Source organism: Acinonyx jubatus, chromosome C1 (genome assembly GCF_027475565.1).
Source record: "Acinonyx jubatus isolate Ajub_Pintada_27869175 chromosome C1, VMU_Ajub_asm_v1.0, whole genome shotgun sequence".
NCBI lineage: Eukaryota > Metazoa > Chordata > Mammalia > Carnivora > Felidae > Acinonyx > Acinonyx jubatus.
In genome coordinates, this window is record NC_069381.1 from 151,469,061 (window position 1) to 151,492,406 (window position 23,346).

Sequence of the window (23,346 nt, forward strand, 5' to 3'; positions counted from 1 at the left end):
ATAGATATTTTAAAACTAGAAAAATATGTCAGACTTTTATTTTATTCAATGTAACAGTGGGGCCATAACAATTTAATACCACACATTGCTAAAATGAAATTCAGGGATTTGAAGAACAGTAGTGTATTATGTCTGCCCACTTAAAATATGCCAGCCTTGAACAAGACAGAGTGTTTATCCTCACCATCCCAGACCAGGCACTTTATTGCCCTTCTTGGCATCACCTGTTATCTAGAACCCATCAAAACCAGGAATACCCCTTACATTCCAGACTTCCCCTCCATTCTCCTAGACACTACCACCACTATCTAATACATTGTACATTACTATAGCCTTTGCTTATTAGAAAGCAATCTGGTAACAATAATAATATTCATCATCATCTATACCTTTTGCTTATGATACAGATAATTCTCATAATGGCCCATATTACAGATGAGGATATCTAGACTTAAATATACAAGTAACTTACTCCAAATTACACTGGAATAAAGGGCTAAAGTGAGATTTTAGATTATAGGAGTCCAAAGCTATGCTCTCTCCACTACTCCAGTGGTTCTCAACCTTTCCCATGCATCAGAATCACTTGGAGGGGTTATTAAAACAGACTGCTGGGCTCCACCCTCCCACTTTCTGATTAAGCAGGTCTAGAATGGGTCTGAAAATCTACATTTCTATCAAGTTCCCAACTGATACCTATCGGGGACCACACTTTGAAAACGACTTACACTATATCACAATGACAAAGTAAATTACTTAATTGAAGACATATAGTTAATTCAGTAGATTTTCTCTTGACAGAGGGCACCTATGAAAGCATACCCTTCTAAAGGCAAAATCCTGTGTTCTTTGACAGAGAAGTGAGACATCAGGAGAAAATTGTGCTCAGGACAGGTTCCTGAATGAGAAAATTCAATAAGGTAGTTACAATACCAACTCCCTACAAATTTATATGGAAACTGAATGTAAGTAATCAATTCCCATTTCCAATTCTAACTTCAATGTGGAAAAACAAATGCCTGAGAGCAGCCAGAATTCCTAAAAGAACATTGGCCATTATGACTTACCCTTCCAGACCATTAAAACATATTACAGAGATACTGCAAATAAAACATTTTGGATAGAAAAGCAGAAAAATCAATGGAGCTAAAGGGAAAGCCCACTAACACATGAATAAAAATAAATTTAATATATAAAGGTGCCATTTCATATCAGTAGGGAAAAGATCGACTGTTCAATAGATAATGTTGGGGCAGTTTTTGTTTTTTTAATTTAGACTATCTCATACCACAAAAGAACTTAAAGTTTGTTTCTGTCAAATATTTAAACTTTCATAAATTTTAGATAAGGGGATATTTTAAAGACTTCTAATGTACACCCATTTTATTCTAAGCAAGGCAAAGGAAATACATGGTACAGCCTCTAATATAAAACTAGAATGACAAAAATGCTTCCACAAACACAGCTACATGATAAAATAATAAAACTGGGGGAATAGTTAGAACATAAGACACAAAAGGTCAATAGGTTTTATATATTGAGTGTAAAATACATATTAAGAGCTTTTACAAAATAAGATAAAAATAGAAACATGAGGGGCACCTGGGTGGCTCAGTCGGTTAAGCGTCCAACTTCGGCTCGGGTCACGATCTCATGATCCGTGAGTTCGAGCCCCGCATCGGGCTCTGGGCTGATGGCTCAGAGCCTGGAGCCTGCTTCCGATTCTGTGTCTCCCTCTCTCTCTGCCCCTCCCCCGTTCATGCTCTCTCTCTGTCTCAAAAATAAAAACTTTAAAAAAAAAAATAGAAACATGAGTATGAAGTGAATGTAAGAGAAAAGCAAATGAAAACTAAACATTTTAAGTTTCTCAAACTCAATAATGATGTAAGAAATGCAAATTTAAGAGACTCATAATCATTTTCCCTTATTAGACTGGAAACCATCAAGGCTTGACAACGAAGAAAGTGATTTTTTTTTTTTTAATCAAACTGGAAAAACTGGAAAAATGCAATGAATACTCAACAAGGTCAGGAAACGTGCCAAAGTGTCAAACACAAAGTGCATTTTAAGTAGAGAAGGAAACAACTGTTCAGATACTTGATATGTTTCTATTATGTATAATCCTGAGGACAGGTTTTCACTGACTCTCATTTAAAGTGTGTCCTTGACTTTAAAAGATGGAAGATTTTGAAAGGTTCTTGTTTGGTTATTTCAGGGGAGGTGGTGGACTGGGGTGGGGGTAGGAACTGCTAGTTTGGCCCTTAGATTTTTTTTTTTTAAACTACATGAACTCCCTCCCTATTCAGAGCAGTCTAGTGCAAAGAACAAGATACTATTTTCATAAAATATACAAGTTCTCCCTGGGAACTCAATGATGCTTGACAAATCTTTAAAATCGTCTACGTATCTGAAATCACAAAACAGTAATGCGTGACAAGTGTTCATATCGTTCACATAGCAGCCAGTCTCAATAAGAATGCTTACATTAGAAAATACACACCACTTCAAAATGTAAATGTATGACAGTGGGCTACCCTCTTCTATGATCACAAATTCCTTCTCTATGACCTTGAGGCTTCTCACCAATTTTCAATAGTTTATGACCAGCGGTAACATAATTAGAATACCTTAGTGAGGAAAAATGCAGCTGTTTGCTTCTTTATGACCAAAGTAATAATATGCCTTTCTTCAGAAATGGCACTAACAATTTTTAATTGAGTATCCAAGTGGAAATGAATCTGGCATGACATGAATATGGTACCAAAAAGCTCAATAAGACACCACCTTCATGCAGATGTCACCTCACACTCCATACCCAAGAGAAATGTGTGCTGTCAACAGAAATAACCTCATCGAGAATTCAGAAAGGAAACGCAGAACTTACTCAAACTGACTCAGTGTGTTTCAAGACATGAATTATCAACAAATAATCATAAGCACTTCTCATCTTAGGTATCATTTTAAGATTTTTTTTCTTAATTTTTTTTTAATTTATTTTTGAGACAGAGAGCATGAGCAGGGGAGGGGCAGAGAGAGAGAGAGGGACACACAGAATCTGAAGCAGGCTCCAGGCTCCAAGCTGTCAGCACAGAGCCCGATGCAGGGCTCGAACTTACAGACTGTGAGATGATGACCTGAGCCAAAGTCGGACACTCAACCGACTGAGCCACCCAGGTGCCCCTTAGGTATCATTTTTAATGTAAAGGGACTATTTATGATTTACAGATGTGGAAAGTATGTGACCAATAGTGGAAGGTTCTCAACCTGTATTCTGCTACTTCAGCTTCCTGAAAAAGGAATGGAATCCGGGCTGTGGATAGGGAAGGTACAAAATAAAAACCTAGTCTTCTCATACATGAGGTGACCGTCTTGTAGCCTCAAAGATAAAGTCTTTTCACCAGGAACCACTGCCAACAATAAAATCCAGTGAAAGAACATCTTTGGTTAGTTTTTTTTTTTTTTTTCCCCTAGAGGAAAAAAGGATAAAGGTCTACAATGTACACACGATGTGCTATCTCCACATCTACCAGGTAGAGCCTTTTCTAATGATTGTAAATGGCCAAAAAACCTGCTTACAAAAAATCACATTCTATGAACTAATGAGTCACAAAACAGCATTATTTTATTTAGGAAACAATTATCCTTAACCAAATATTAACTACTAATTCACTGAACAGAAACAGAGTGGGCAGCTTAAACCAATCTTACCAACTTTCATATGGCTGATGTTCAAAAACTTCAATAATTTAGCTATAGACATTTAATTGTGAAATATTACAGGCATGAGTCGATGAGACAGGTATCTTCATTTTCAGATTAAAAAAAAAAAAGAAAACAGATGTACAGAGGTTAATTTGTCCAAAATTTCCTAACTATTCAATGGTGGAGCCAAGACTGAATATCAGGTCTTCCTGAAACACCGAGCCTATGTCCCCTAGACTATTCTTAATACATCTTTGTCACTTCACAAAGTTACAAGTTTAAGGCAACAAAGGTGACTGCTGGAGTCTGGTCAGATGAAGAATAACCTCCATTGTTGCCTGACATCAAACTGCAGCTCTGCCCCTGTGCCTGCTGGGCCGGGGACCCTGGGAGCTCCAGGCTGAAAAGGAATAGGCTAGAGCTACCTCTTGCTGCCATAGCAATGATCCTCAGGCCTCCTGGGTTGTTGTATATTCCCTTTAGGAATTTTCCCCTTGGCACCTCACTGGACTTTGCAATCCACTGCCCCAGTGAGTACAGCATTCTCCAGTCTCACAATTATCCCAGACTGAGAGAGACAGTTTTGATACTTGGTTCTAGCTAAGAAAACTCGGTGCTAACAACTTCCCAAAGTCCAGTGAGAAGATTTCATCTCGGGGGAGGGGGATGTGTTAAGGGGGTAGGAAGAGGGCACATAGATACCTACAACTTCTATATTTGCATAAACATTCTGAAAATGTTCACTAAAGCATCTGAGAAATCACACATGATCTTAACCAAGGCATAAAAAAATTTTTTTTTTTTGAAACTGCATAGTAATTGGCATTTCAAAGATTTGGACTTTCCTTATTTTAAAACAGAGAGAGTATTGTTTACACTGCCTTGGAGGCTGTTCAAAGATGTGTATTTTTAATAAGATTGAATCATGTTTTCAATTCAGCCAAAGCGATTTTATTCCATGAATACATTTTCCATGTACTATATAGTTATATTTTCAATACAATTAGCTGCCAGTGCCCAGCCCAGTACCTGACACATAGTTAGCTTTCAACAAGTGTCCCTTGAATGAAAACAAAATTAATGAACTGTTGATATTTTCAGGAAGATATCTTATTCTTGTTACAATCAGTTACCTATTAAGTAGCTTCAAACCTAGCCCTCCCCAACAAATTCAAATTTAAAATCCCCCCTCTCAACTCCCTTACCTGTCTTGCTCAGCTTCTTCACCCTTCAGTGGAGCCTATGACTCCCAGTCCTCTTACCCTCCTTGACTACAGCAAAGATTAATAACCAGAACTCCCCTTGTGTCCAAGCTTCCTCAGTGCTGCTGGGAAAAGACCATGCCTGGCCCAGGGACCACACAGACTGCACTTCAAAAAATGTATACAGTACTTCCAAACCAAGTAGGTAATTACACACACAGACACCCAGCTTCCCAGCTTACTCTAATAACTGACAACAGATGGTCCCTGACTTACAATGGTTTGACTTCTGATTTTTCAACTTTATGATGGTCCAGAAGTGATACATGTTTAGTGGAAATCATGTTTCGAATTTTGAATTTGGATCTTTTCCCAGGCTAGTGATATGCAATAGGATAGTCTGTCATGATGCAGGGCAGGGGCAGCACAGTTCCCAGTTAGCCACGTGATCATGACTGTAAACAACTGATACACTTAACCACCATTCTGTTGTTCACTTTCAGTATTCAATATAGGAGATATTCAACACTTTATTGTAAAATTGGATTTGTATTAGATGCTTTTGCCCAACTCTAGGCTAATATAAGTGTTCTGAACACCTTCAAGGTAAGTTAGACTAAGCTATGATATTCGGTAAGTTAGGTGTATCAAATGCATTTTCGACTTCCTTTATTTTCAATTTACGATGGGTTTATTGGGGCATGACCCCATCATAAGTCTAAGAAAATCTGTACTTCTATTTCCCTCTAAGAATGTCCTTTCTTTGGCATGACTCTCCCTAATGGCAAGTCACAGTACCTTCCACACAGATTTCTCCGAAACTTGCAAAGGCTTTCAGTTTCTAGCGATAACAAACTCTGGGACTGGTTTCCTCACTGCTGCAAACTTTGCAGTCTTTCAGTTCTGGAATTATATTCATCCAAATCTAAAACTTATCACGCATGGTTAATGATCTCATTGGAAACAATCCAAATGTTTAATATGTAAAAGCTAAAAGAAAATGTAAACACACACACAGGCAAACATATGGTTGGTTATACAACTATTTGAAAAAGCATTTTTAAATGTGTCTCAAACTGAAATAACTTATAATTCTGAAGAAAAGGATATAAAAATAATACATAGTTAAAAATCTAAACATTTACAAGTCTAAAAGGATGCATTCTATCCACAGCATTACCTAAACTATAGCTGAAAAAAACACTGGTTTTAAGATATGAATCAGTGTTCTTCCAATAAATGAATTTGGAAAGTGTTACTTTCCATGTTTCTATTCTAGAAGTCCATTCTGTATATTAGCATATCAAAATCCCTGACAAGACCTTAAGAAAACATTTTAACCCAAATTTTTGTGATCAGAAAAAATAAAATCAGCCAAAAAATGTTTAGCCCCATTTACTGTCACTGCTATAATCATTTATTAATTCGCTTTCCCACCCCTGGCAGTTCTGGGAGGAGGATGTGGGGGACAGGGGAGCAGAATGCAAAGTGGTCAAACCAAATGGATTTCAAAGGACATTTGGGTTCCACTCAGACCTGCCACCTCCTGGCCACGTGACCTTGGACAAATTACATGTGTAAGCCTCAGTTCCTCTTCTGCGCAATCCAGATAACAACTACATCTACTTTACAGAGCGGTTGATCACAATTAAGTGCAGTAGCACCTGCCATGCATTTAACCCAGTACCTGATGAACAGTCAATGTTCAGGAAACGTTCAATGCTTGTATGACTACAGTCCTATAAGTCATTACCCATTGTTGTTAAATTACTATGCCCCTGATACTTTTAATTAGTGGAAATTTGAATTTAAAAATATTCATTCAAACCCTAAAGTAATTAAGGTTCCATTTCATTTCACATACTATCTTGTAAAACACATTATTTAAGAGAACATTTAGTGGGAACACCGTAGTACTCAAGAAATTTTCCAAGTGCATGAGTATAATTCATTCTGTCTAAAAATTTTCATTATACTTACTAAGAAAAGTAGATGTAAATTATGTTAAGAAATTCTGAATAGTCTTTTCTCTGACATCAAAACTTACCTGCAAGAATATGGAAAATATTCCTGTATTGCCAAAAGGCAAATCCAGAAAAACATTAATGATTATTTAATTGTATTTTTCCTAATAAAGGCTTTTAGTCAAGGGTATGCAGGGTTAATTTTCAGACCACGCTATCATGCTGCCACCAGAACCTAATAAATTACGGCTTTACACAATCTGGAACAAACGATTCCTACTAGCCTCTCATCCTAAATGATACAGTCACTATCATCACTGTGTAAAAAAATTTTCTCCAATAGGTGATAGCCATGGTAAGGATAGTGTCTCAAATTTTCACTCCCTCTTTTGAATAATGATGTTCTTGTATAGGACATTACAATAGGAAATTTTCAGTCACTGCATATCAGTCCTAACAAAATCAAAGAAATGCAGTTAGAGTTATTCTCATCTTACAGAGAAGAAAGGTGACATACTAAAATGTAAGGCACTTCCCACAATGGTGAGGAAAGTGAGGAAACAATCAGAATTGCAATCACCTTGGTAGGATACTCCTAATCTCAGAGGGGGCATTTTTTCTCCTCTAAAAGGGAATGTGATTTTCATTAAGATTAGTACCCATTTCGTATTCAGTGTTCCAAGAACAACTTCCCTGCACCTGGCACAGGCACTTCCACGGGTGACTGATGAAGAAAACCAACCCACATCTTCTACTTCCTGGGAGAGGATGATGAGAACAGGCATGTTCTGGCACTCCTTGGTTTCCATTTAGTACAATAATGCTGTCAGCATTATAAGAAGTTGTTTCCTAAAACTTCAGGTAATATTTATAATTTAACAAACATAAATTGAAAGCCTGATATGTGCTGGTGTTACTTCTGCACTTTCATTCTGTATAATTATCCCACCACAGAGGGAACTGAGGCCCAATGAGAGAAAGTGCCTAGCCAGAACAGAGACTGGGTTCCAAATCTTCTGTCTCCAAATCCATTCTGCAGTAGATGACTGCTGAGTGCTATTCTGACTTCTGGCTGGGCCACTTCTATTTGAAACCAAAGACAGTGCTGTTAAATGTCCGAGGGCCAAGTGCATTGGTTAACCACATCAGACAACTATAAGGTAGATAGATGGCAGAGTCAAATGGAGAGAATGAACCTCACTCAAAATGCTTTATGGACCTGCCCATACATTAAATTGTTACTTTTTAAAGTTCCTTTTCTGATGCATCCTGACTGAGAATTTCATCTTATTTGAAGACAATGTAAAATGCCAACTTGCTGCCAAAAACATTCTTGGAGAAATAAAATGAACAAACTTGCTTTCTACTATAATATTTGCAGTTTTGTACACATCTTGAGGTATAATTTCCAAAAACACTAGGGAGAAAGAGCACTTGTATTGATTTTTCTTTCTTAGGTCCCTATTCAACAATTTAATTTCTTCCATTCATGATGCCTTTCAATTCTCAATCTCTTCTTTCATAAGCTGGAAGAAAATACCCTTTATTATTTGTTCTTATTCTTTAGCCATCATTGTTCACATCAAAAGGCTAATTTCTTACACCATTAGAATAACCAAATCAAAATAGCAAGGATCTTGACAATTTAGATTTCAGGGTCTTGACACAAATGAGAATTTTTTTCTTTGAGAAGAATTCTTACGCACTAATTAATCATGCAATTAAGGACTAATTGCTTCATCCTTAAAACCTATAACTTATTCTATAAACCAAATGTTACTCTATCATTATTCAAATAGGAGTATTTAGGCTTTAAATAATCATACAGCACTTAAGTCCTGTTAAACAATCCCACCCATGATGGCTAAACATTTTGTTTTGTTCTACATTTGAGATGGAAACATTACTCAGAATTTTCACTTATACTACTAGTATGAAATGCATATAAACACCACTGCAGGGAGTAATGCTAAAAGAGAATATCAGACTAAGAATGGAATTTAATAATAGAGTGCTAAGAGATTTACAACAACCCTTTTAATGGTGTAGCATTTGATAGGGGTTTAACAATTCATTAGTTAGTGGCTGCAAAAATGAATGTTAAACACTCAGTTTGATGCTTTGTTTCTATCTCTCTAGTGGACAGGTAATCCACTGGTCTTCAGTGCTGACCTTTTGCTCAGGTTCACACAAATTCAAATAACACCTATCCAATAACTGATCATCAGGTGTCTAGGTATATGCAGGAAATTAAATCAAACCCAGCAGTATACACAAAAGAAATAAAAAAAAAAAAATATATATATATATATATATATATATATATATATGGCCTCTGCCTTTTAGGGTTGCACAATCTAGTTAATTTAATCAAATATATCAGGAAAGAGTATTACACCACAGTAGATTGTAAACTGCATAAAGAATGCTAAAGTGACCACTTATTAATAGCAAAGAGTGGTGGTGGGGATAAATCCAAGTATCCATCAATAGGGGACTAGTTTTATAATTCATGGTTCATCCCTACAAAGACATAATAACACTAGGGGGAGAAAATAGAGCCCTTTATGTCATGAAATGGAATAATTACCAAGTTACATTATTAAGTAAAAAAGCAAGGTACAAAGCAGCACTAACTGTGCACAAAAAAGGGAGAAACAATATGCATATACACACGAATTTGCTCCTGAGTATAAGGAGATACACTGTCAAATATGGTTGCCTGTAGTCACATAAGGCTCTTCAGCACTGGGTATGTGGCTAGTGTGATTAAGAATTTAAATTTCAATTTTATGTAATTAACTTTCAAATGTGACTCATTGCAAAATATTTTCAGTTAAAGACAACTTTCTTGCTTTGTAGAATTAGAATCATGTCAACCTTTGCATCATGTAATATATCATTTAAATTGAATTATTTAATGTAGTGCCTAAAATTTTTTAAATTTGATTTGTGGTTTCTATGATATTCGAATTGGCCAGCACTGGTATACAGTGTCCTACCAGGATTTAAAAAAAAAAAACTGATGACACTAATTGCCTCCAGGAACCAAGGACTGGAGGGAGGTCTCTCACTGGTCATTTTTCTCTTTTGAATTTTGTGCCATTTGGATATATTGCCTATTAAAAAATAATGAATAGGAATGCCTTTGTGACTCAGTCAATTGAGCCTCCAACTCTTGATTTCAGCTCAGGTCATGATCCCAGGGTTGTGGGATCAAGTCTCAGGTCAGGCTCTGCTCTGAGCATGCAACCTGCTTAAGATTCTCTTTCTCTCTCTCTCTCTCTCTCTCTCTCTCTCTCTCTGCCCCTCTCCCCTCAAACTCTCTCTCTAAAAAATTAAAATAGGGATGCTGGTGGGGGGGTGCTCAGTTGATTGGGTGTCCGACTTCAGCTTAGGTCATGAACTCATGGTTCATGGGTTCAAGCCCCACATCGGCCTCTGAAGCCTAATTTAGATTCTGTGTCTCCCTCACTATCTGCCCCTCCCCAGCTCACACTCTGTCTCTCCCTCAAAACTAAACGTTAAATTTTTAATAATTAAAAATTAAAATAGAAAATAATGAATAAATGACATGACCTATAAACACCAATGTAAAGAATTACTATCATTAGCATAAAAATTTAATTTTGGATGGAATCTCTCCCCCAAAAAACATAAATGATACTTTTGAAGAAGTTATATATGGTCCTCGGCAGAAGATGCTTTCTAATTACCTAAGATGACAGAAATGTTTCACAAACTAACAGTATCAGAGTTATCAATATAAGAGATAAAAGACTTCAAGCCTTAAACTGCTTAAACTAGCATAATCTAACATGTATGCCACTACCTTTCTTCCATCACAAGACTGTTCTTTCATTTTTCCACTCATTGAACATATTTTCCCCATTTTCTTGTTCCCTTCTTCATCTACATCCCCAAATAAAAATTTAATTATCTCTACATTTCCACTTAGCACTGTGTGCATCTACTTGGCTAAGCAAAGAATGGGGGAAAAGCCAGGAAAATCCTCCCCTACACAACTCATGAATGTTTTTTTCTCCATGAAACAGCCATGTATAAACATAAGCAGATCACAATGGGCTCAACTAAATGAGTCCTGGTTATACTACTGAATCACACTTAACATAATTAAATATTATAATGAAAAATCAAATTGCATATGTATGGGGTATGACTATTTCTTCCCAACTTTCCCACCTTATTTTAAAAATCAGTATTTTAAAATTTTTTTCTACTTTGACATAGCTGGTTTTAGAGCTTAAAATGCATATATCAATGGAAATTGTTTTTAATTAGCAATGTTAAGTTTAAGGAAGAAAAAAACGCTGCCATTCTCAAATCCAAAGGATACTCTTCTTTTTCTCTCTCATTCTCCCTTCCACTTCCTCAAGAATGTTTGACATAGAGGGGTGCCTGGGTGGCTCAGATGGTTCAGTTTCCAACTTTGGCTCAGGTCATGATCTCACAGTACATGAGTTTGAGCCCCATGTCGGGCTCTGTGCTGACAGCTCGGAGCTTGGAGCCTGCTTCGGATTCTGTGTCTCCCTTTCTCTCTGCCCCTCCCCCACTCATGCTCTGTGTCTTATTCTCTCAAAAATAAATAATAAACATTTAAAAAAAAAGAATGTTTGACACAGGGGTGCATTGGTGAGTATCATTTAGAGGAAATACTCCTAAGGCCACAGAGAGCATGTGTGCAAAGCCATCCACAACCAGCAGCCCAAGTAAGACAGGTCCCTCACCAGTCACACAGATCACATACCAGAGTGAATGATGAGCACAGTAAACAGAGGTTTTGACTAGGTTTGGTTCAGAGAGCAAGGCACTCGAGATAGCCCTTAACAATTAAAACAAAATGGTTCAGGACCAGAATTTTACAAAATTGCTTCTTGACATGAAATCTTATGAAATTCCCTGTGAAGGCCAATAGATGGTAAAAGATGGAATCAAATAGCTATCACTGTACTACTTCCTGCCTCCTTAACTGTGTATGCCTTCAGCACAGCCCATCATTTCTTAGTATCCCAAAGATGTTCCTTTAATACCAATGGTATCTTTATGTTCAAATTGTTCCAATTATCTGTGGAGTTCCAGAAACTTGGTCTCTCCCTTTGCCTGAGTTTTACTTCCCCAAATCCATGATATTCAAATTTTCATTATCACCAACTTGATGTGCTTAATATCTGGAAGAATACAAAAAATTATTGGATTTGGTTTACCAAAAATTATAGCAAATATTCATTCAACACCATCAAATAACTTCCAGAATTGCCACTCATTCAAACTTGCATAATCTTAAGTGTCCTAAATAACTATGATTCATTAAAAAATGAAAATCCTAAAGTGTTACATCCTCAATATAGAGGAAATCCTGAATTTGGTTAGAAAACACTTGGGGCGCCTGGGTGGCTCAGTTGATTGGGTGTCCGACTTCGGCTCAGGTCATGATATCGCACTCTGTGAGTTCGAGCTCAGAGCCTGGAGCCTGCCTCGGATTCTGTGTCTCCTTCCCTCTGCCTCTTCCCTGCTCATGCTTTGTCGGTCAAAAATAAATAAACATTAAAAAAAAAAATTAAAAAAGAAAACACTTAAAAATGCCCCTTAGTAAGTTCAAGGCTATACCATTACAACTACTAAGTTAGTTGGAAACACATTCCTAGGCTTCACAAGGTTACCAGCACAAACTTCAGGACTAAATTTTCTTAGCATCATCTAAGAAAGAACTTCCTATGTATTTTACATACACACAGGATCACAGATAATTAGAGACTATTCTTAGGCATTACTTCTTTCAGACAAAATCATATTTTAAAAAATTATATATAGTATAGGTTGGAATAGGTTCTAGATACAAAATTTGTCACAACTAAGATATGAGGGGAAAATCAGTCTACTTCTCCTTTCAAATCACTAGTTGTTTTGGTCTGTTTTCTTTTTTTTCCTCATTCAAACAATGTCATACCTAACTTTCCTAGAGGAGGAAATGTTCATAGGTAATAAAACTATCACAGTAAAACCTGCCCTCTTTTCAGAGAAAGAGAAAACTGAAGACAGAAGACTGGTAAGATAGGATAACAACATAAAATTTAAAAATTAGTTTCTTTTCACATGCTAACATTCTTTTCTGCCACCTTTAGCTTTGCCCTCCTGAAGCACAGCAAAAAGATTTTCGCTTGAAGTTAAGGCATCTAGCTGCTCTCTGGGAATGAATATCTTACAGAAAAGCGAAAGACTGGAAGAAACCATGCCCATAATCTAGTAGGCACTCCACCCAGGAGTTTTGCTGCCAGTAAATAACCGAACCATGAATACCAGAGAAAAATGGGGGCTGCATCAGACCATGAGGTCCTTTAAGACAGTCACCCTGTCTCTTTCCTAATTCTATTAAAGCAATGATACTTCACTATTGGCATAAAAGAACAAGGTGAGAAACAAAGGGTTGCTCTTTTCTCTGACACTTCTACTTAAGCATAAAGGAAATAATGAATTCAGTGGCTCTTATAATTATCTTGACCACTGTTGGCTTAATTTGGCCTAGAAACTACAGCACATCCATTGGCCATGGGAATGGAAGGATGGTAGCCATGTTCAGATTTAGTAATGCAATTTCCTGTTTTTCCAGCAGATCTGAACTGATACACAACTGTAGCAGCAGTTAAAATTCTGGCTCCTGTCACCACTGCTCCCCTTGGGGTCATCTCATACTTCCTCACTTCCATTTCTCTAGAAATAATAGCAGGTACGCGTGTGTATGCAGGTTAGAGAGATGATAATCCTCAAAGACTGGTGATAAATGTCCCATCTAGGTTTGAGGATCTTAAGTCTATTTCCCTAGAGATATATGTTGGTGTAAGTGCAGAAGCTGTAACATTAGGCTACAAACTGAAATGGTATATCTAATTTTAACAAGTACACTGGAATGCATACATATTACTTAGTGTTAATCTTCCAAATTAATCAGACTGAAAAACAATGCCCTTTTCCAGTGACATTACCATTTTAAAAATATATTCTGATGTCTTTGGCAATCAGCCTACACACCATATAGAAAATGAGAATCACTACTTTATAGGCGTAACCATATCATGGACCCACAGTATTTTACCTCAGGTTCTTTTTCAACCCCATCTCAGAAGGTTGCCTCTTAGGTTATTTTACAAAATCAAACCCGTCAAAATATGGCATTTCACTCTTAATTCTGTCCAAAACAATTTTCTACAAGTCTGAGGCAATTACGAAAGAAAACCTCTACGCTATTAACCCAGGCCCTAGTCTCCGTTATCCGCGATTTCACTTTCCGCTCTTTCAGTTGCCAGCGGTCAACCGCAGCCCGGAAGCAGAGGGGCCCCTTCCGGGGAATCGTCACAAGGCCAACTGTAGCTTCACACTGCGTCGTCCGCCTCACGTCATCTCACAAAGGCATTCTGTCATCTCACATCATCACAGGAAGGGTGAGTACAGTCCGATATTTTTGAAGGGGAGGGGAGAGAGGGCTCACGCATGAGCACACACGGGAGCTAGATAGACGGGCCACATTCACGTAACTTTTATTACATATTACATGATGTGGTGTCTCCCCCTCTCAGACGGGGTCCCCAAATGTGGGGCTACGATGGGGTGGAAACCGGTGGCACTGCTGGCGGAAGATTTCACCTGAGGCAGAACAAAGGAGATAGAAGTTTACGGAATACACTGCCGGGGAGTCCTGGGCAGGAAGGAAAGGAGACACCGTCTCCAAGGAGGCAGTGGGTGGGGGCTGTTTTTAGAGGGAAGGTGTGGACGTATGGGGGCCTTACGGAATTTTCCCTTTTTGGTAACTGTGCCTCGTGGTCAGTTCGGGCCTATGGATGTTCTGAGGTGGGTGCCCTGGTGGGCCTGTCTGTATTCAGCTCCGTAGTGGCCGTGGGCCCTCCCTACCTTCCATTGCTCAGGCCTGCTGCCCAAAAGTGGCCTCTACACAGAACTTCTACGGGTACTATTCTGTTTCATGATTAGTTAGGTTGTTCATCTCTCGTTGTGCCTACCTTGTAAGTTAAATTTTATCACAGGTGTGTATGCATAGGGAGAAATGGTATATGTCAGGAGTTCGGTACTCTCCCGTTTCAGGCACCCACCAGGGGTCTTGGAACATGTCCCCACAGATGAGGGGCAGGGACTACAGTACTTTATATATAACACGTAAGTTGTTGAGAGAGAGAATTGTTTATATTATCTCTGACGCTCTGATTTCAAAGGGCAGAGTGTTTCTAACAGGGAAGGAGCAAGAGTAAGGAGGAAGAATTACAATGAGGGATTCTGAGGCAACTCTCCGTTTCCCTAGCACCTCCGTTCTCACTACCTCCTAACCACAAACCTGAGAACCTTAATGGGGCTCTGGTTTTTTTCTCTGGAGAGTAGGCAGCTAAGAAACCAACCCAGTTCTGTAGTAAATGGGCTCTCCTCCCACCAAATTTCTGAAGGCCTGTCTCTGAGCAATATCCCTGAGCTATATGGCAGGAAAAGGCACAGATATAATCAGGATATTGCCCAACACGGCACTACACATATTCAAAACCCAAATGCCTCAATTCATGGCCAATGAAACCTGAAAATTCTGACCTCTGTAAAGATTTTAATGATTTAAAATGTATTAAGTTACAACTAGTACCGAGTTTTCAGCTTTCTAGGAGTTGAGCTTAACAGACTTTTTCTCACACCTGGGCATTCTTTGCTGTCTTAATATTTTCTTTGTCATATTACCCCACAATTCAACTCTACAGCTTTTTTCAATGTCTAAAGCCATTAAATAGTTGTAACTTCTTTACGTTTATAAACAGCATTGTGAACTTACACTATATGAAACTAATAATAAATTACCCAAGCTCACTCTAGCATTTTTCCAAAGACTAGTCAGTCTTTGAGAAGCTTTTCCAAGGGATTCATTCCTCAGATGAAGTATGTATGAAAAACTGAAGACATTTGGCCCTTTATAAATAGTCCTGGGAAACTTCTTTCTCCCATACTTTTAGTTTATTTTTACTGTTAGCAGATGGGAAAAAATTTAGCAAAGCAGTCATAAAAAAAAAAAAAGTCTTACAACAACCATCATGCTAATGTTGGAACACTAAAAGCTTACAGATATGAAATATCTTTAACAACAACAAAAACACTTGTTGGAATTATAAAGCCAGTTTGATTTAACTCATAAAATAGGTATAGATGCCTACGCTTAGATAGGAACTCCTTCAACTTTTGGTCTGGCTCTTCTAGACACATTTGCTCCTAAACATCTTAACTATGTATTATTCATTTTTCACAAAAGTGTCTCCAGCACAGAAGTTTAGAACTTCTCTTTAAAATATATTCCAATATCATATGTGAAAACTCTACAATGCTTGCCAAGGGGCCAACCCTGAGCCTTCAGTTAAAAAACAAAAAACAAAAACAAACGAAAACAAAAAACCCATTGGGGTGCCTGGGTGGCTCAGTCGGTTAAGCCTCTGACTTTGCCTCAGGTCACAATCTCCTAGTCTGTGGGTTTGAGCCCTGAGTCAGGCTCTGTGCTGACAGCTCAGAGCCTGGAGCCTGTTTAGAGTTCTGTGTCTCTCTCAGTCTGCCCCTCCCTTGCTCATGAGAGAGCGTGCATGCGCCCGCTCCCTGGCTCCCTCTCTCTCAAAAATAAACAAACATTAAAGGAAAAAAAAAAAATTTAAATCAAGGCGCCTAGGTAGCTCAGTCAGTTGAGCGTTCGTTGAGAGTTCCAATTCTTTATTTGATCTCACAGTCCTAGGACTGAATCCCGCATTGGGCTTCATGCTGAGCATGCGGCCTGCTTGGGATCCTCTCTCTCCCTCTATCTCAGCCCCTCCCCAACTCCCACTTGTGCTCGAGTGCACTCTCTCAAAATAAACATTAAAAAAAAAAAAAATCAATCACTAATCACCATTCTACAAAATCTTGTATCTTACTCTAAGATATATCTTGTTTTATGCAAGCAGAATATTAATCATTTTGTTCCAATTTAAAGTTCAATACTTAGAAGTCCTTCTGCCAATAAATAAATTTGAATTAAATAATTACTTCATTTATCAATTTCATAAGTTAGTCCAGGAGGGTCAGAAAACTTTTTCTATATATGACCACAGGGTAAAACTTTTTACTTTTGAGGTCCTATGATCTCTATCTAGATACTCAACTATGATGTGAAAGCCACCATAGACAATATGCAAATGAGTGGGTATTGCTGTGTGCCAATAAGCTCTACCGAGGATAAGACTATCCAGAATATATACAAAACTCCTAAAATTCGACAACCAAAAGAGCAAACCCAACTAAAAAATAGGCAAAGAACTTAAACAGACATTTCTCAAAAGAAGACACACGAATGGCCAATAAGGACATGGAAAGATACTCAACATCAGGAGTCACTAGGAAAACGCAAATCAAAATTATAAGATATCACCTCACACTCATTAGGATGGTGACTATCAAAAAAAACAAAAACAAAAAAACAGAAAACAACAAGGGTTCACAATCCTTGTGAAATGTTGTTAGGAATGTATAATACCTATAACCACTATGGAAAAACAGAATAGTCCTTGAAATATTAAATAGAATTACCACTTGATCCAGCAATTCTACTTCAAAAGAAGTGAAAGCAGGTATTAAAAAGATATTTGTAGGGGAGCACGGGTGGCTCAGTCGCTTTATTTTGGCTCAGGTTATGAACCCAGGGTCGTGGGATCCAGCCCTACATCAGACTCTGCACTGACTGTGGAACTTGCTTGAGATTCTCTCTCTCTCTCCCTCTGTCCCTCTCCCCCCATTCATTCTCTTTAAAAAAAAAAAAAACTTAAAAAAAATGTATTTGTATGCCCATGTTGCTAGCAGCATTATTCACAATAGCTAAAATAAGAAAGCAACCTAGTGTTCATCCAAAGATAAATGGATGAGCAAAGTCCTAAAAAAAAGGAAGGAAATTCTGATAGATGATACAATATGGGTAAACTCTGAGAACAACTCTGAGAACATTATGCTAAGTGAAATAAGCCTGTCACAAAAGAAGATAGAGACTATTTGATTCCACTTATATGAGGTACCTAGAGTGGTCAAAATCAGACAGAAAGTAAAATGGTGGCTGACAGGGGCTTTCAGGGACCGGGGTGTGGGAGCTATGTTTAACAGGTATGGAGTTACAGTTCTATAACAAGAGAGTTCTGGAAATGGATGGTAGTGCTGATTTTACAACAATATGAATTTACCACTGAACTGTACACTTGAAAATGTTTAAGATAAATCTTGTTATGTGTATTTTACCACCAAAAAAAAAAAAAGAAATTGCAGTTAAAAAAAAATAGGTGAAGGGCCCATTTCAGCATTTCAGCCTTCTGGACTTAGTTTGCTTGGCCACAGTTTGCTGATCAGTGATTTAAGCTTCAGTTTAAAAAAAAAAAAAAAAGTACCATTTCTATATTAACATCATATTCCTTTTTATCCTGTATAGTTACAGAGAATTTCTTTGGTAAAGCTCTTAACATCAGGGGCCAATCTCCTAGTGCCTAGAAAAATGTGTTTTATATAAAGTAAGGGCTTACAAGTGTTGACTAATTAGTTAAATGAAAGCAGTTGTCTCAATAACATGAAGCTTGGGCATTTATATTATAATACACCTGGCATTTCAATACTGAAATAAGGTCATAATATTATTCAATATCCTCTAACACATTTAGAGGAAATTAGACTTTGGATAAGAAGTCTAGTATTGACTTAGTTTTATTTTTCTTATTTGGTAATCAAAAATACCCACCTTCGAATTTACACTAAATTTTTAATAACTACCTAATAGCAAAAATAAGCAGCTTATCACATGACAAAAGTTTACTGAGTTAAATTAAATCATCCAAACACATGAAAATTTAATTATTTTGAAGACAGAAACCAAATATTTGTGTTCACTTTATTTTTTTTTTTAATGTTTGCTTGTTATTTAGAGAGAGAGTGGGAGACAGAATATCAAGCAGGCTCTGCTGTCAGCTCAGAGCCCTTCATGGGCCTTGAACTCAAAAACAACTGTGAGATCATGACCTGAACCGAAACCAAGAGTCAGATGCCTAACCAGCTGAGCCACCCAGGCACCCTTATGTTCATTTTAAATTCTAGGCACTGGGGGTTTTCATAGGCATTAGAAATTGTGGGAGTTTTTAAAATACAAATGTGATTTTAAAAAGAATGAAGACAGGACACTTTATGAAGCCACTCTAAATAAAATACTCTTTAGCCATTCCCATTCAGTGTAATCCACAGTGGCAAACATTGGGTGCCAACATACCTATGGAGGAAAAACACAGGTTTGGGGATCAGATCTTGTTTCTGTTACTCATTCATCCCTTTTAGTGGTGGGTCTTTGAGTATGTTAGTTTAGCTCTCTGAGCCTCAGTTTCCACAACTGCAAAATGGAGTTAATATACTTCCTCAAAAAGGAGTAGCAAATATTTTATTTATCTATTTAATAATATACTATTATTTAGTATAAATTATCTAAATGTAATCTTAAAAAAAAACCAAAAAACTAAAGCTGAAAGTGAGGATCTTGAGTTCCCTAAAAATGATTAACAGAAGCCCCCATTCCACTCATGGCTTCACCTCCATCTCAGATGTTGAAACCTACTTAATCAATAGTTCTCAGATCTGGTAGCACATTACAATCACTGGAACAGCATTTTTAAACCTCTCCACACCTTGTCCCAGCCCAGGTCAAATAAAATCAGAGTAAGTAGTAGGTGTGAGCATGGGTATTAGTTTTAAAGATCTCCAGGTAATTCTCTTGTTGAAACCTCAGCTAAGGCATTCAACCTGTAAGCAGTCAATAAATGTTAGCCGACAAGAATTCAGTATGTACAATCAGTAAAACTTTAGAACCAACAGTGCATCCAAATAAAAGCTTAAGCAAGCAGCTGTTAAATCGTTTAATTTTTACACGTCTTAGCTGCAAAATTATCAAGTAGGTTTTTTACCCCTGTCCATTCCTGAAAATTTGTTTCAGAATCAAAGCATTAAGGTCCTTCAAAGCAAGGTCAACTATACTTTTGACATTTAAATTTCAAGGAGTTAAGCAAAAAACAAACAAATAAACAAAAAAGGTATCTGTCAGGGCAAGTATAACTTATCCTGCATAAAACACAAGCACTAGCTAGCAGTTCTAAAGATAATGTACCCAAGCTGATTCTTTGAACTTTAATGAATGTATCTTACAGTGGTCAGGAAAAGAGAAAAAACAAATAACAAAAATAATAATGCATTGAACTCGGCAACTAACTCCTGGGTTTTCCTTCTGGTTTGGCCACTCACGTGTTCTAGGACTTCAGCAAAGCCACTCAGTGTCTCTGGGCTTCAGATTCTCATTTGTAAAATGCAGAGTTGCACTAGATTTCTTTAAAATTATCTGTTACAATGTAAAACTTTGAAAATTACAGAGGGATTCTTTAGAGCAAGGATATCCAAGGAGGACTAAAGTAGGCCTCATAGATTATTGGAGTCATGAGTCATGGTTTAACTAGTTTTATAGTAAGGAATGTACTTCCCAAATCTAATAATTATAACATATTGAGACTGCCCCTTACTGCCTCCCGTAAACCCATATCTAAGATTTTCCCCCCCACAATTAAATCATTTTTAATGTGCTGGGGTTTTTGAGGAAAAAAAGCAATACTGAATATTCAACAAATATTACATGATAGGCACTTGGAATATACCAAGGGACAAGATAGAAAAATGAAAAAAGATAATTTTTTTTACATTTATATTTTGCAGATATTGATAACTTCTTTAAATAGAATACAAAGTAAAATGATACAGTGGGGCATGTTACTCTAGATAAGATGTTGAAACATTTTTGCAAATATCCCTCATTCAATTAGGAGAGGAGGGTAAAATTCCTTAAAAGTATTTTCTTCATAGTTGAATTACAAAATGCAGTTTTATACATTATTTTCAAGAATTATTTTAAATTCTCAAAAGTAAAATCTGAAGCATCTTAATTACAGTCGTGCTTATCACTAGACAGCTCTTTGCACTTCTTCGTCCCAAAGCCATCTGATCTCTATTTTACTCAGAAGTATTGATTTCTGACCACAAGTACATGTATTTTGTGTATATGCATATGATTTTTTAATTGTACCTTAACCTGATCCATTTTCAAACCCACCAGTTTAATACTATCTTATTTTGTGGCACCCAAATACATTTCTGTATTCCTGAAAGTTGTCTCCTGTTCAGTTTACATATCTCTGTAGTCCCTATGCTTTTATGATTGATATCTTTCTACCAGTATATTTCTTTACTCACATATATATGGAATATATGGAAGAATATATATTACACTGAACAATGAAAACACTGGGAAAATGGGAACGGAAGTCAAGAGTAATAGGGCTACTTGCAGAGGGGAGAAGATCATTCAAACAAAATGAAAGAATTAATTCATACACTACATGTTATGTTTCCTCCACGTAAGCATTATATTAAAAATCTTCTATATTAGTCATGTTGCTTTGAGACTTCTCCATGTTTCCTCTAGACAACTGCCAACGTTCGCATGGTCTCTGATGAATAAACATGCTGTGACTTGCTTCTAAGGAAACGCCTGTCATGTTCCAGGGAAAAATGACTTCTCTTAAATCAGGAAACTGATTTAAGAAAACTGCACAACTCCCATTCATTAGTTACAAAGTCGATTTTTCCTTAACGTTTCTTTTCTGGAATCTTTGTCTTCCCTTTAGGACATTGCTGCCTTCAGATTAACTATCAGAAAGGAAATTTGAGTTGCGGGAATATATGCAGGAAAAGTTACACTACATCAAAGGGGTTCCCACTTCAGAAGCTCAAGGAGCACCTAAGTTAAGCCTTCCCTGTTTACCGAGACTAAGGTTATTTTCAGGTTCTCCCCATCTCTTGCAGAACTACCTGTTCTCATTACTGTTTACCCAAATGCTTAGCAAGGTGATTAGCATATCTGGCAGGAAGACACGCTTCATTTAATATTAACTCACCATGTGACAGCCCATTCCCCCTCCAATCTCTCTTCAAACACGTGAGGACACAAAGAAAAGTATCGTTGTTTGCAGTCTGACTTAGCGCTAGGCTTTGGCACCAGCAATTGGCCACAGGCACACACACCCCCAATCACAGACGCTCACGCAGCCGGGTCCCGGAGCTGTCATGCGGGCTGACAGCTGGCACACCCTCCCGTTGCCCTCCACTGCTCGCAGAAAGCCCCTTCCTTACCGTCACTTTGACACTGCTCACCTGCCTGGGCCTCAGCCCTCAGTCAAGGAAACTTTTTTCCCCCTTCCCAAGAGCTCACTCACAGGTATCGTCCGCCGCTCTTCCAGAGCCCCAAACAAGGGGCTCTTTGTTACTGTTTTTGCTCCAGGACTCCTCACTCAGTTCCCGGCATTCGGCTGCCCTTCAGCAGCTCAGCGCAGCCCCAGTAGGAAAGGAATCAAAACTACCAGAACCCCCGTCCCCCCTCCCCAGCCCAGACGGCCTCCAAGGAGGCCGGGAGGAAACAGCCTCCTAGGCTGCCTATCCCTCGGCCAGTGAGTCAGGCAGCTGGCAGGGCAGCGAGTTGCCAGCCAGGTAAACGCGCTGCGGCCTTGCCGCCTTCGCCCTCCCCGGAGACCCGGCGGCCCGGCGCTCGCGGCTTACCCTGCTGGGGCGGCGGGCGGCGGGAGCGCCGCCAGGGCGTCCTGCGCGCGGGGGGCTCTGCTGTCCATCGCCCTGCGGGGCGCTGCGCGGGCTCCAGCTCCGAGGCGGCGTGTCACTACTAGAGTGGGAGAGGCCGGCCGGTCAGGGCGGGACGCGCGCCTACCCGAGGCCTGAGCGGGGCGGGCCGCGCGTCGAGAGCCCGCCCGAGCCCCCCAGCCCCGGGCCGGCCCGCCTCCCGGGTGCGCTTCCACCTGCGGGCCGCGGCTCCGAGCCCGCGGGCGTCCCCGCCTCGGGTCCTAGCGGCCGCCCGCAGCTGCGGCGGTGGGAGGCGGCGCTGCAGCCCCCGCCCCGTGGGGCTTACTGGGTAGCCATTTGGCGCCTCTCGGGGCGGGAGAGGAGCAGCCCAGGCTGGAAGGAGGAGGAGCGGGGCGAGAAGCGCGGCTCGCAGGGGCAGCCGCCACGCCGGCAGCGCGTCTCCGGGCCCCCCCGGCCGAGTTTGCACAAGCAGAACGCCCTGGGAAAACTTTTCGCGACGAAAAGTTGAGAGAGCTAATTCCTCTTTTCCCACCCAGGGCTCCTACTTTCTTTTCAGAAGGAGACAGTAGCGCGCCTGTTCTCTCCCGCGGCTTCCTCTCCCACTCTTTCCTCCCCCGGAGCGCGCGCTCGCAGTTGGTCTCTCAAGCCAGGACTTGAAGGAGGAGAGGGTGGCAGCCTCTCCCAGGCCGAGGCAGCGCCTCCCCCGCCCCGCGGGCAGGGTGTCGGACGCTCGCTTGGCGCCGCGGGGCCTT

The 23,346-nt window shown here is 39.2% G+C and overlaps 1 protein-coding gene across 14 annotated transcripts in view; it reads right to left on the reverse strand.

Moving 5' to 3' along the window:
- COBLL1 (cordon-bleu WH2 repeat protein like 1) overlaps positions 1-23,346 on the reverse strand; it is a 164,350-nt gene that overhangs the window by 140,503 nt on the left and 501 nt on the right. For 11 of the 14 annotated variants that reach the window (XM_053215209.1, XM_027055607.2, XM_053215207.1 and 8 more), the window contains exon 2: positions 22,559-22,676. The exons of 1 other annotated variant lie outside the window; for it this stretch is intronic. In XM_053215209.1, the coding sequence (XP_053071184.1) occupies positions 22,559-22,626 (68 nt within the window). In that variant the 5' untranslated portion in view covers positions 22,627-22,676. Of the gene's footprint in view, positions 1-22,558; positions 22,677-23,139; positions 23,322-23,346 lie in introns of those variants that run through there. 2 more of the 14 variants (XM_053215210.1, XM_053215203.1) reach the window with 1 other exon arrangement.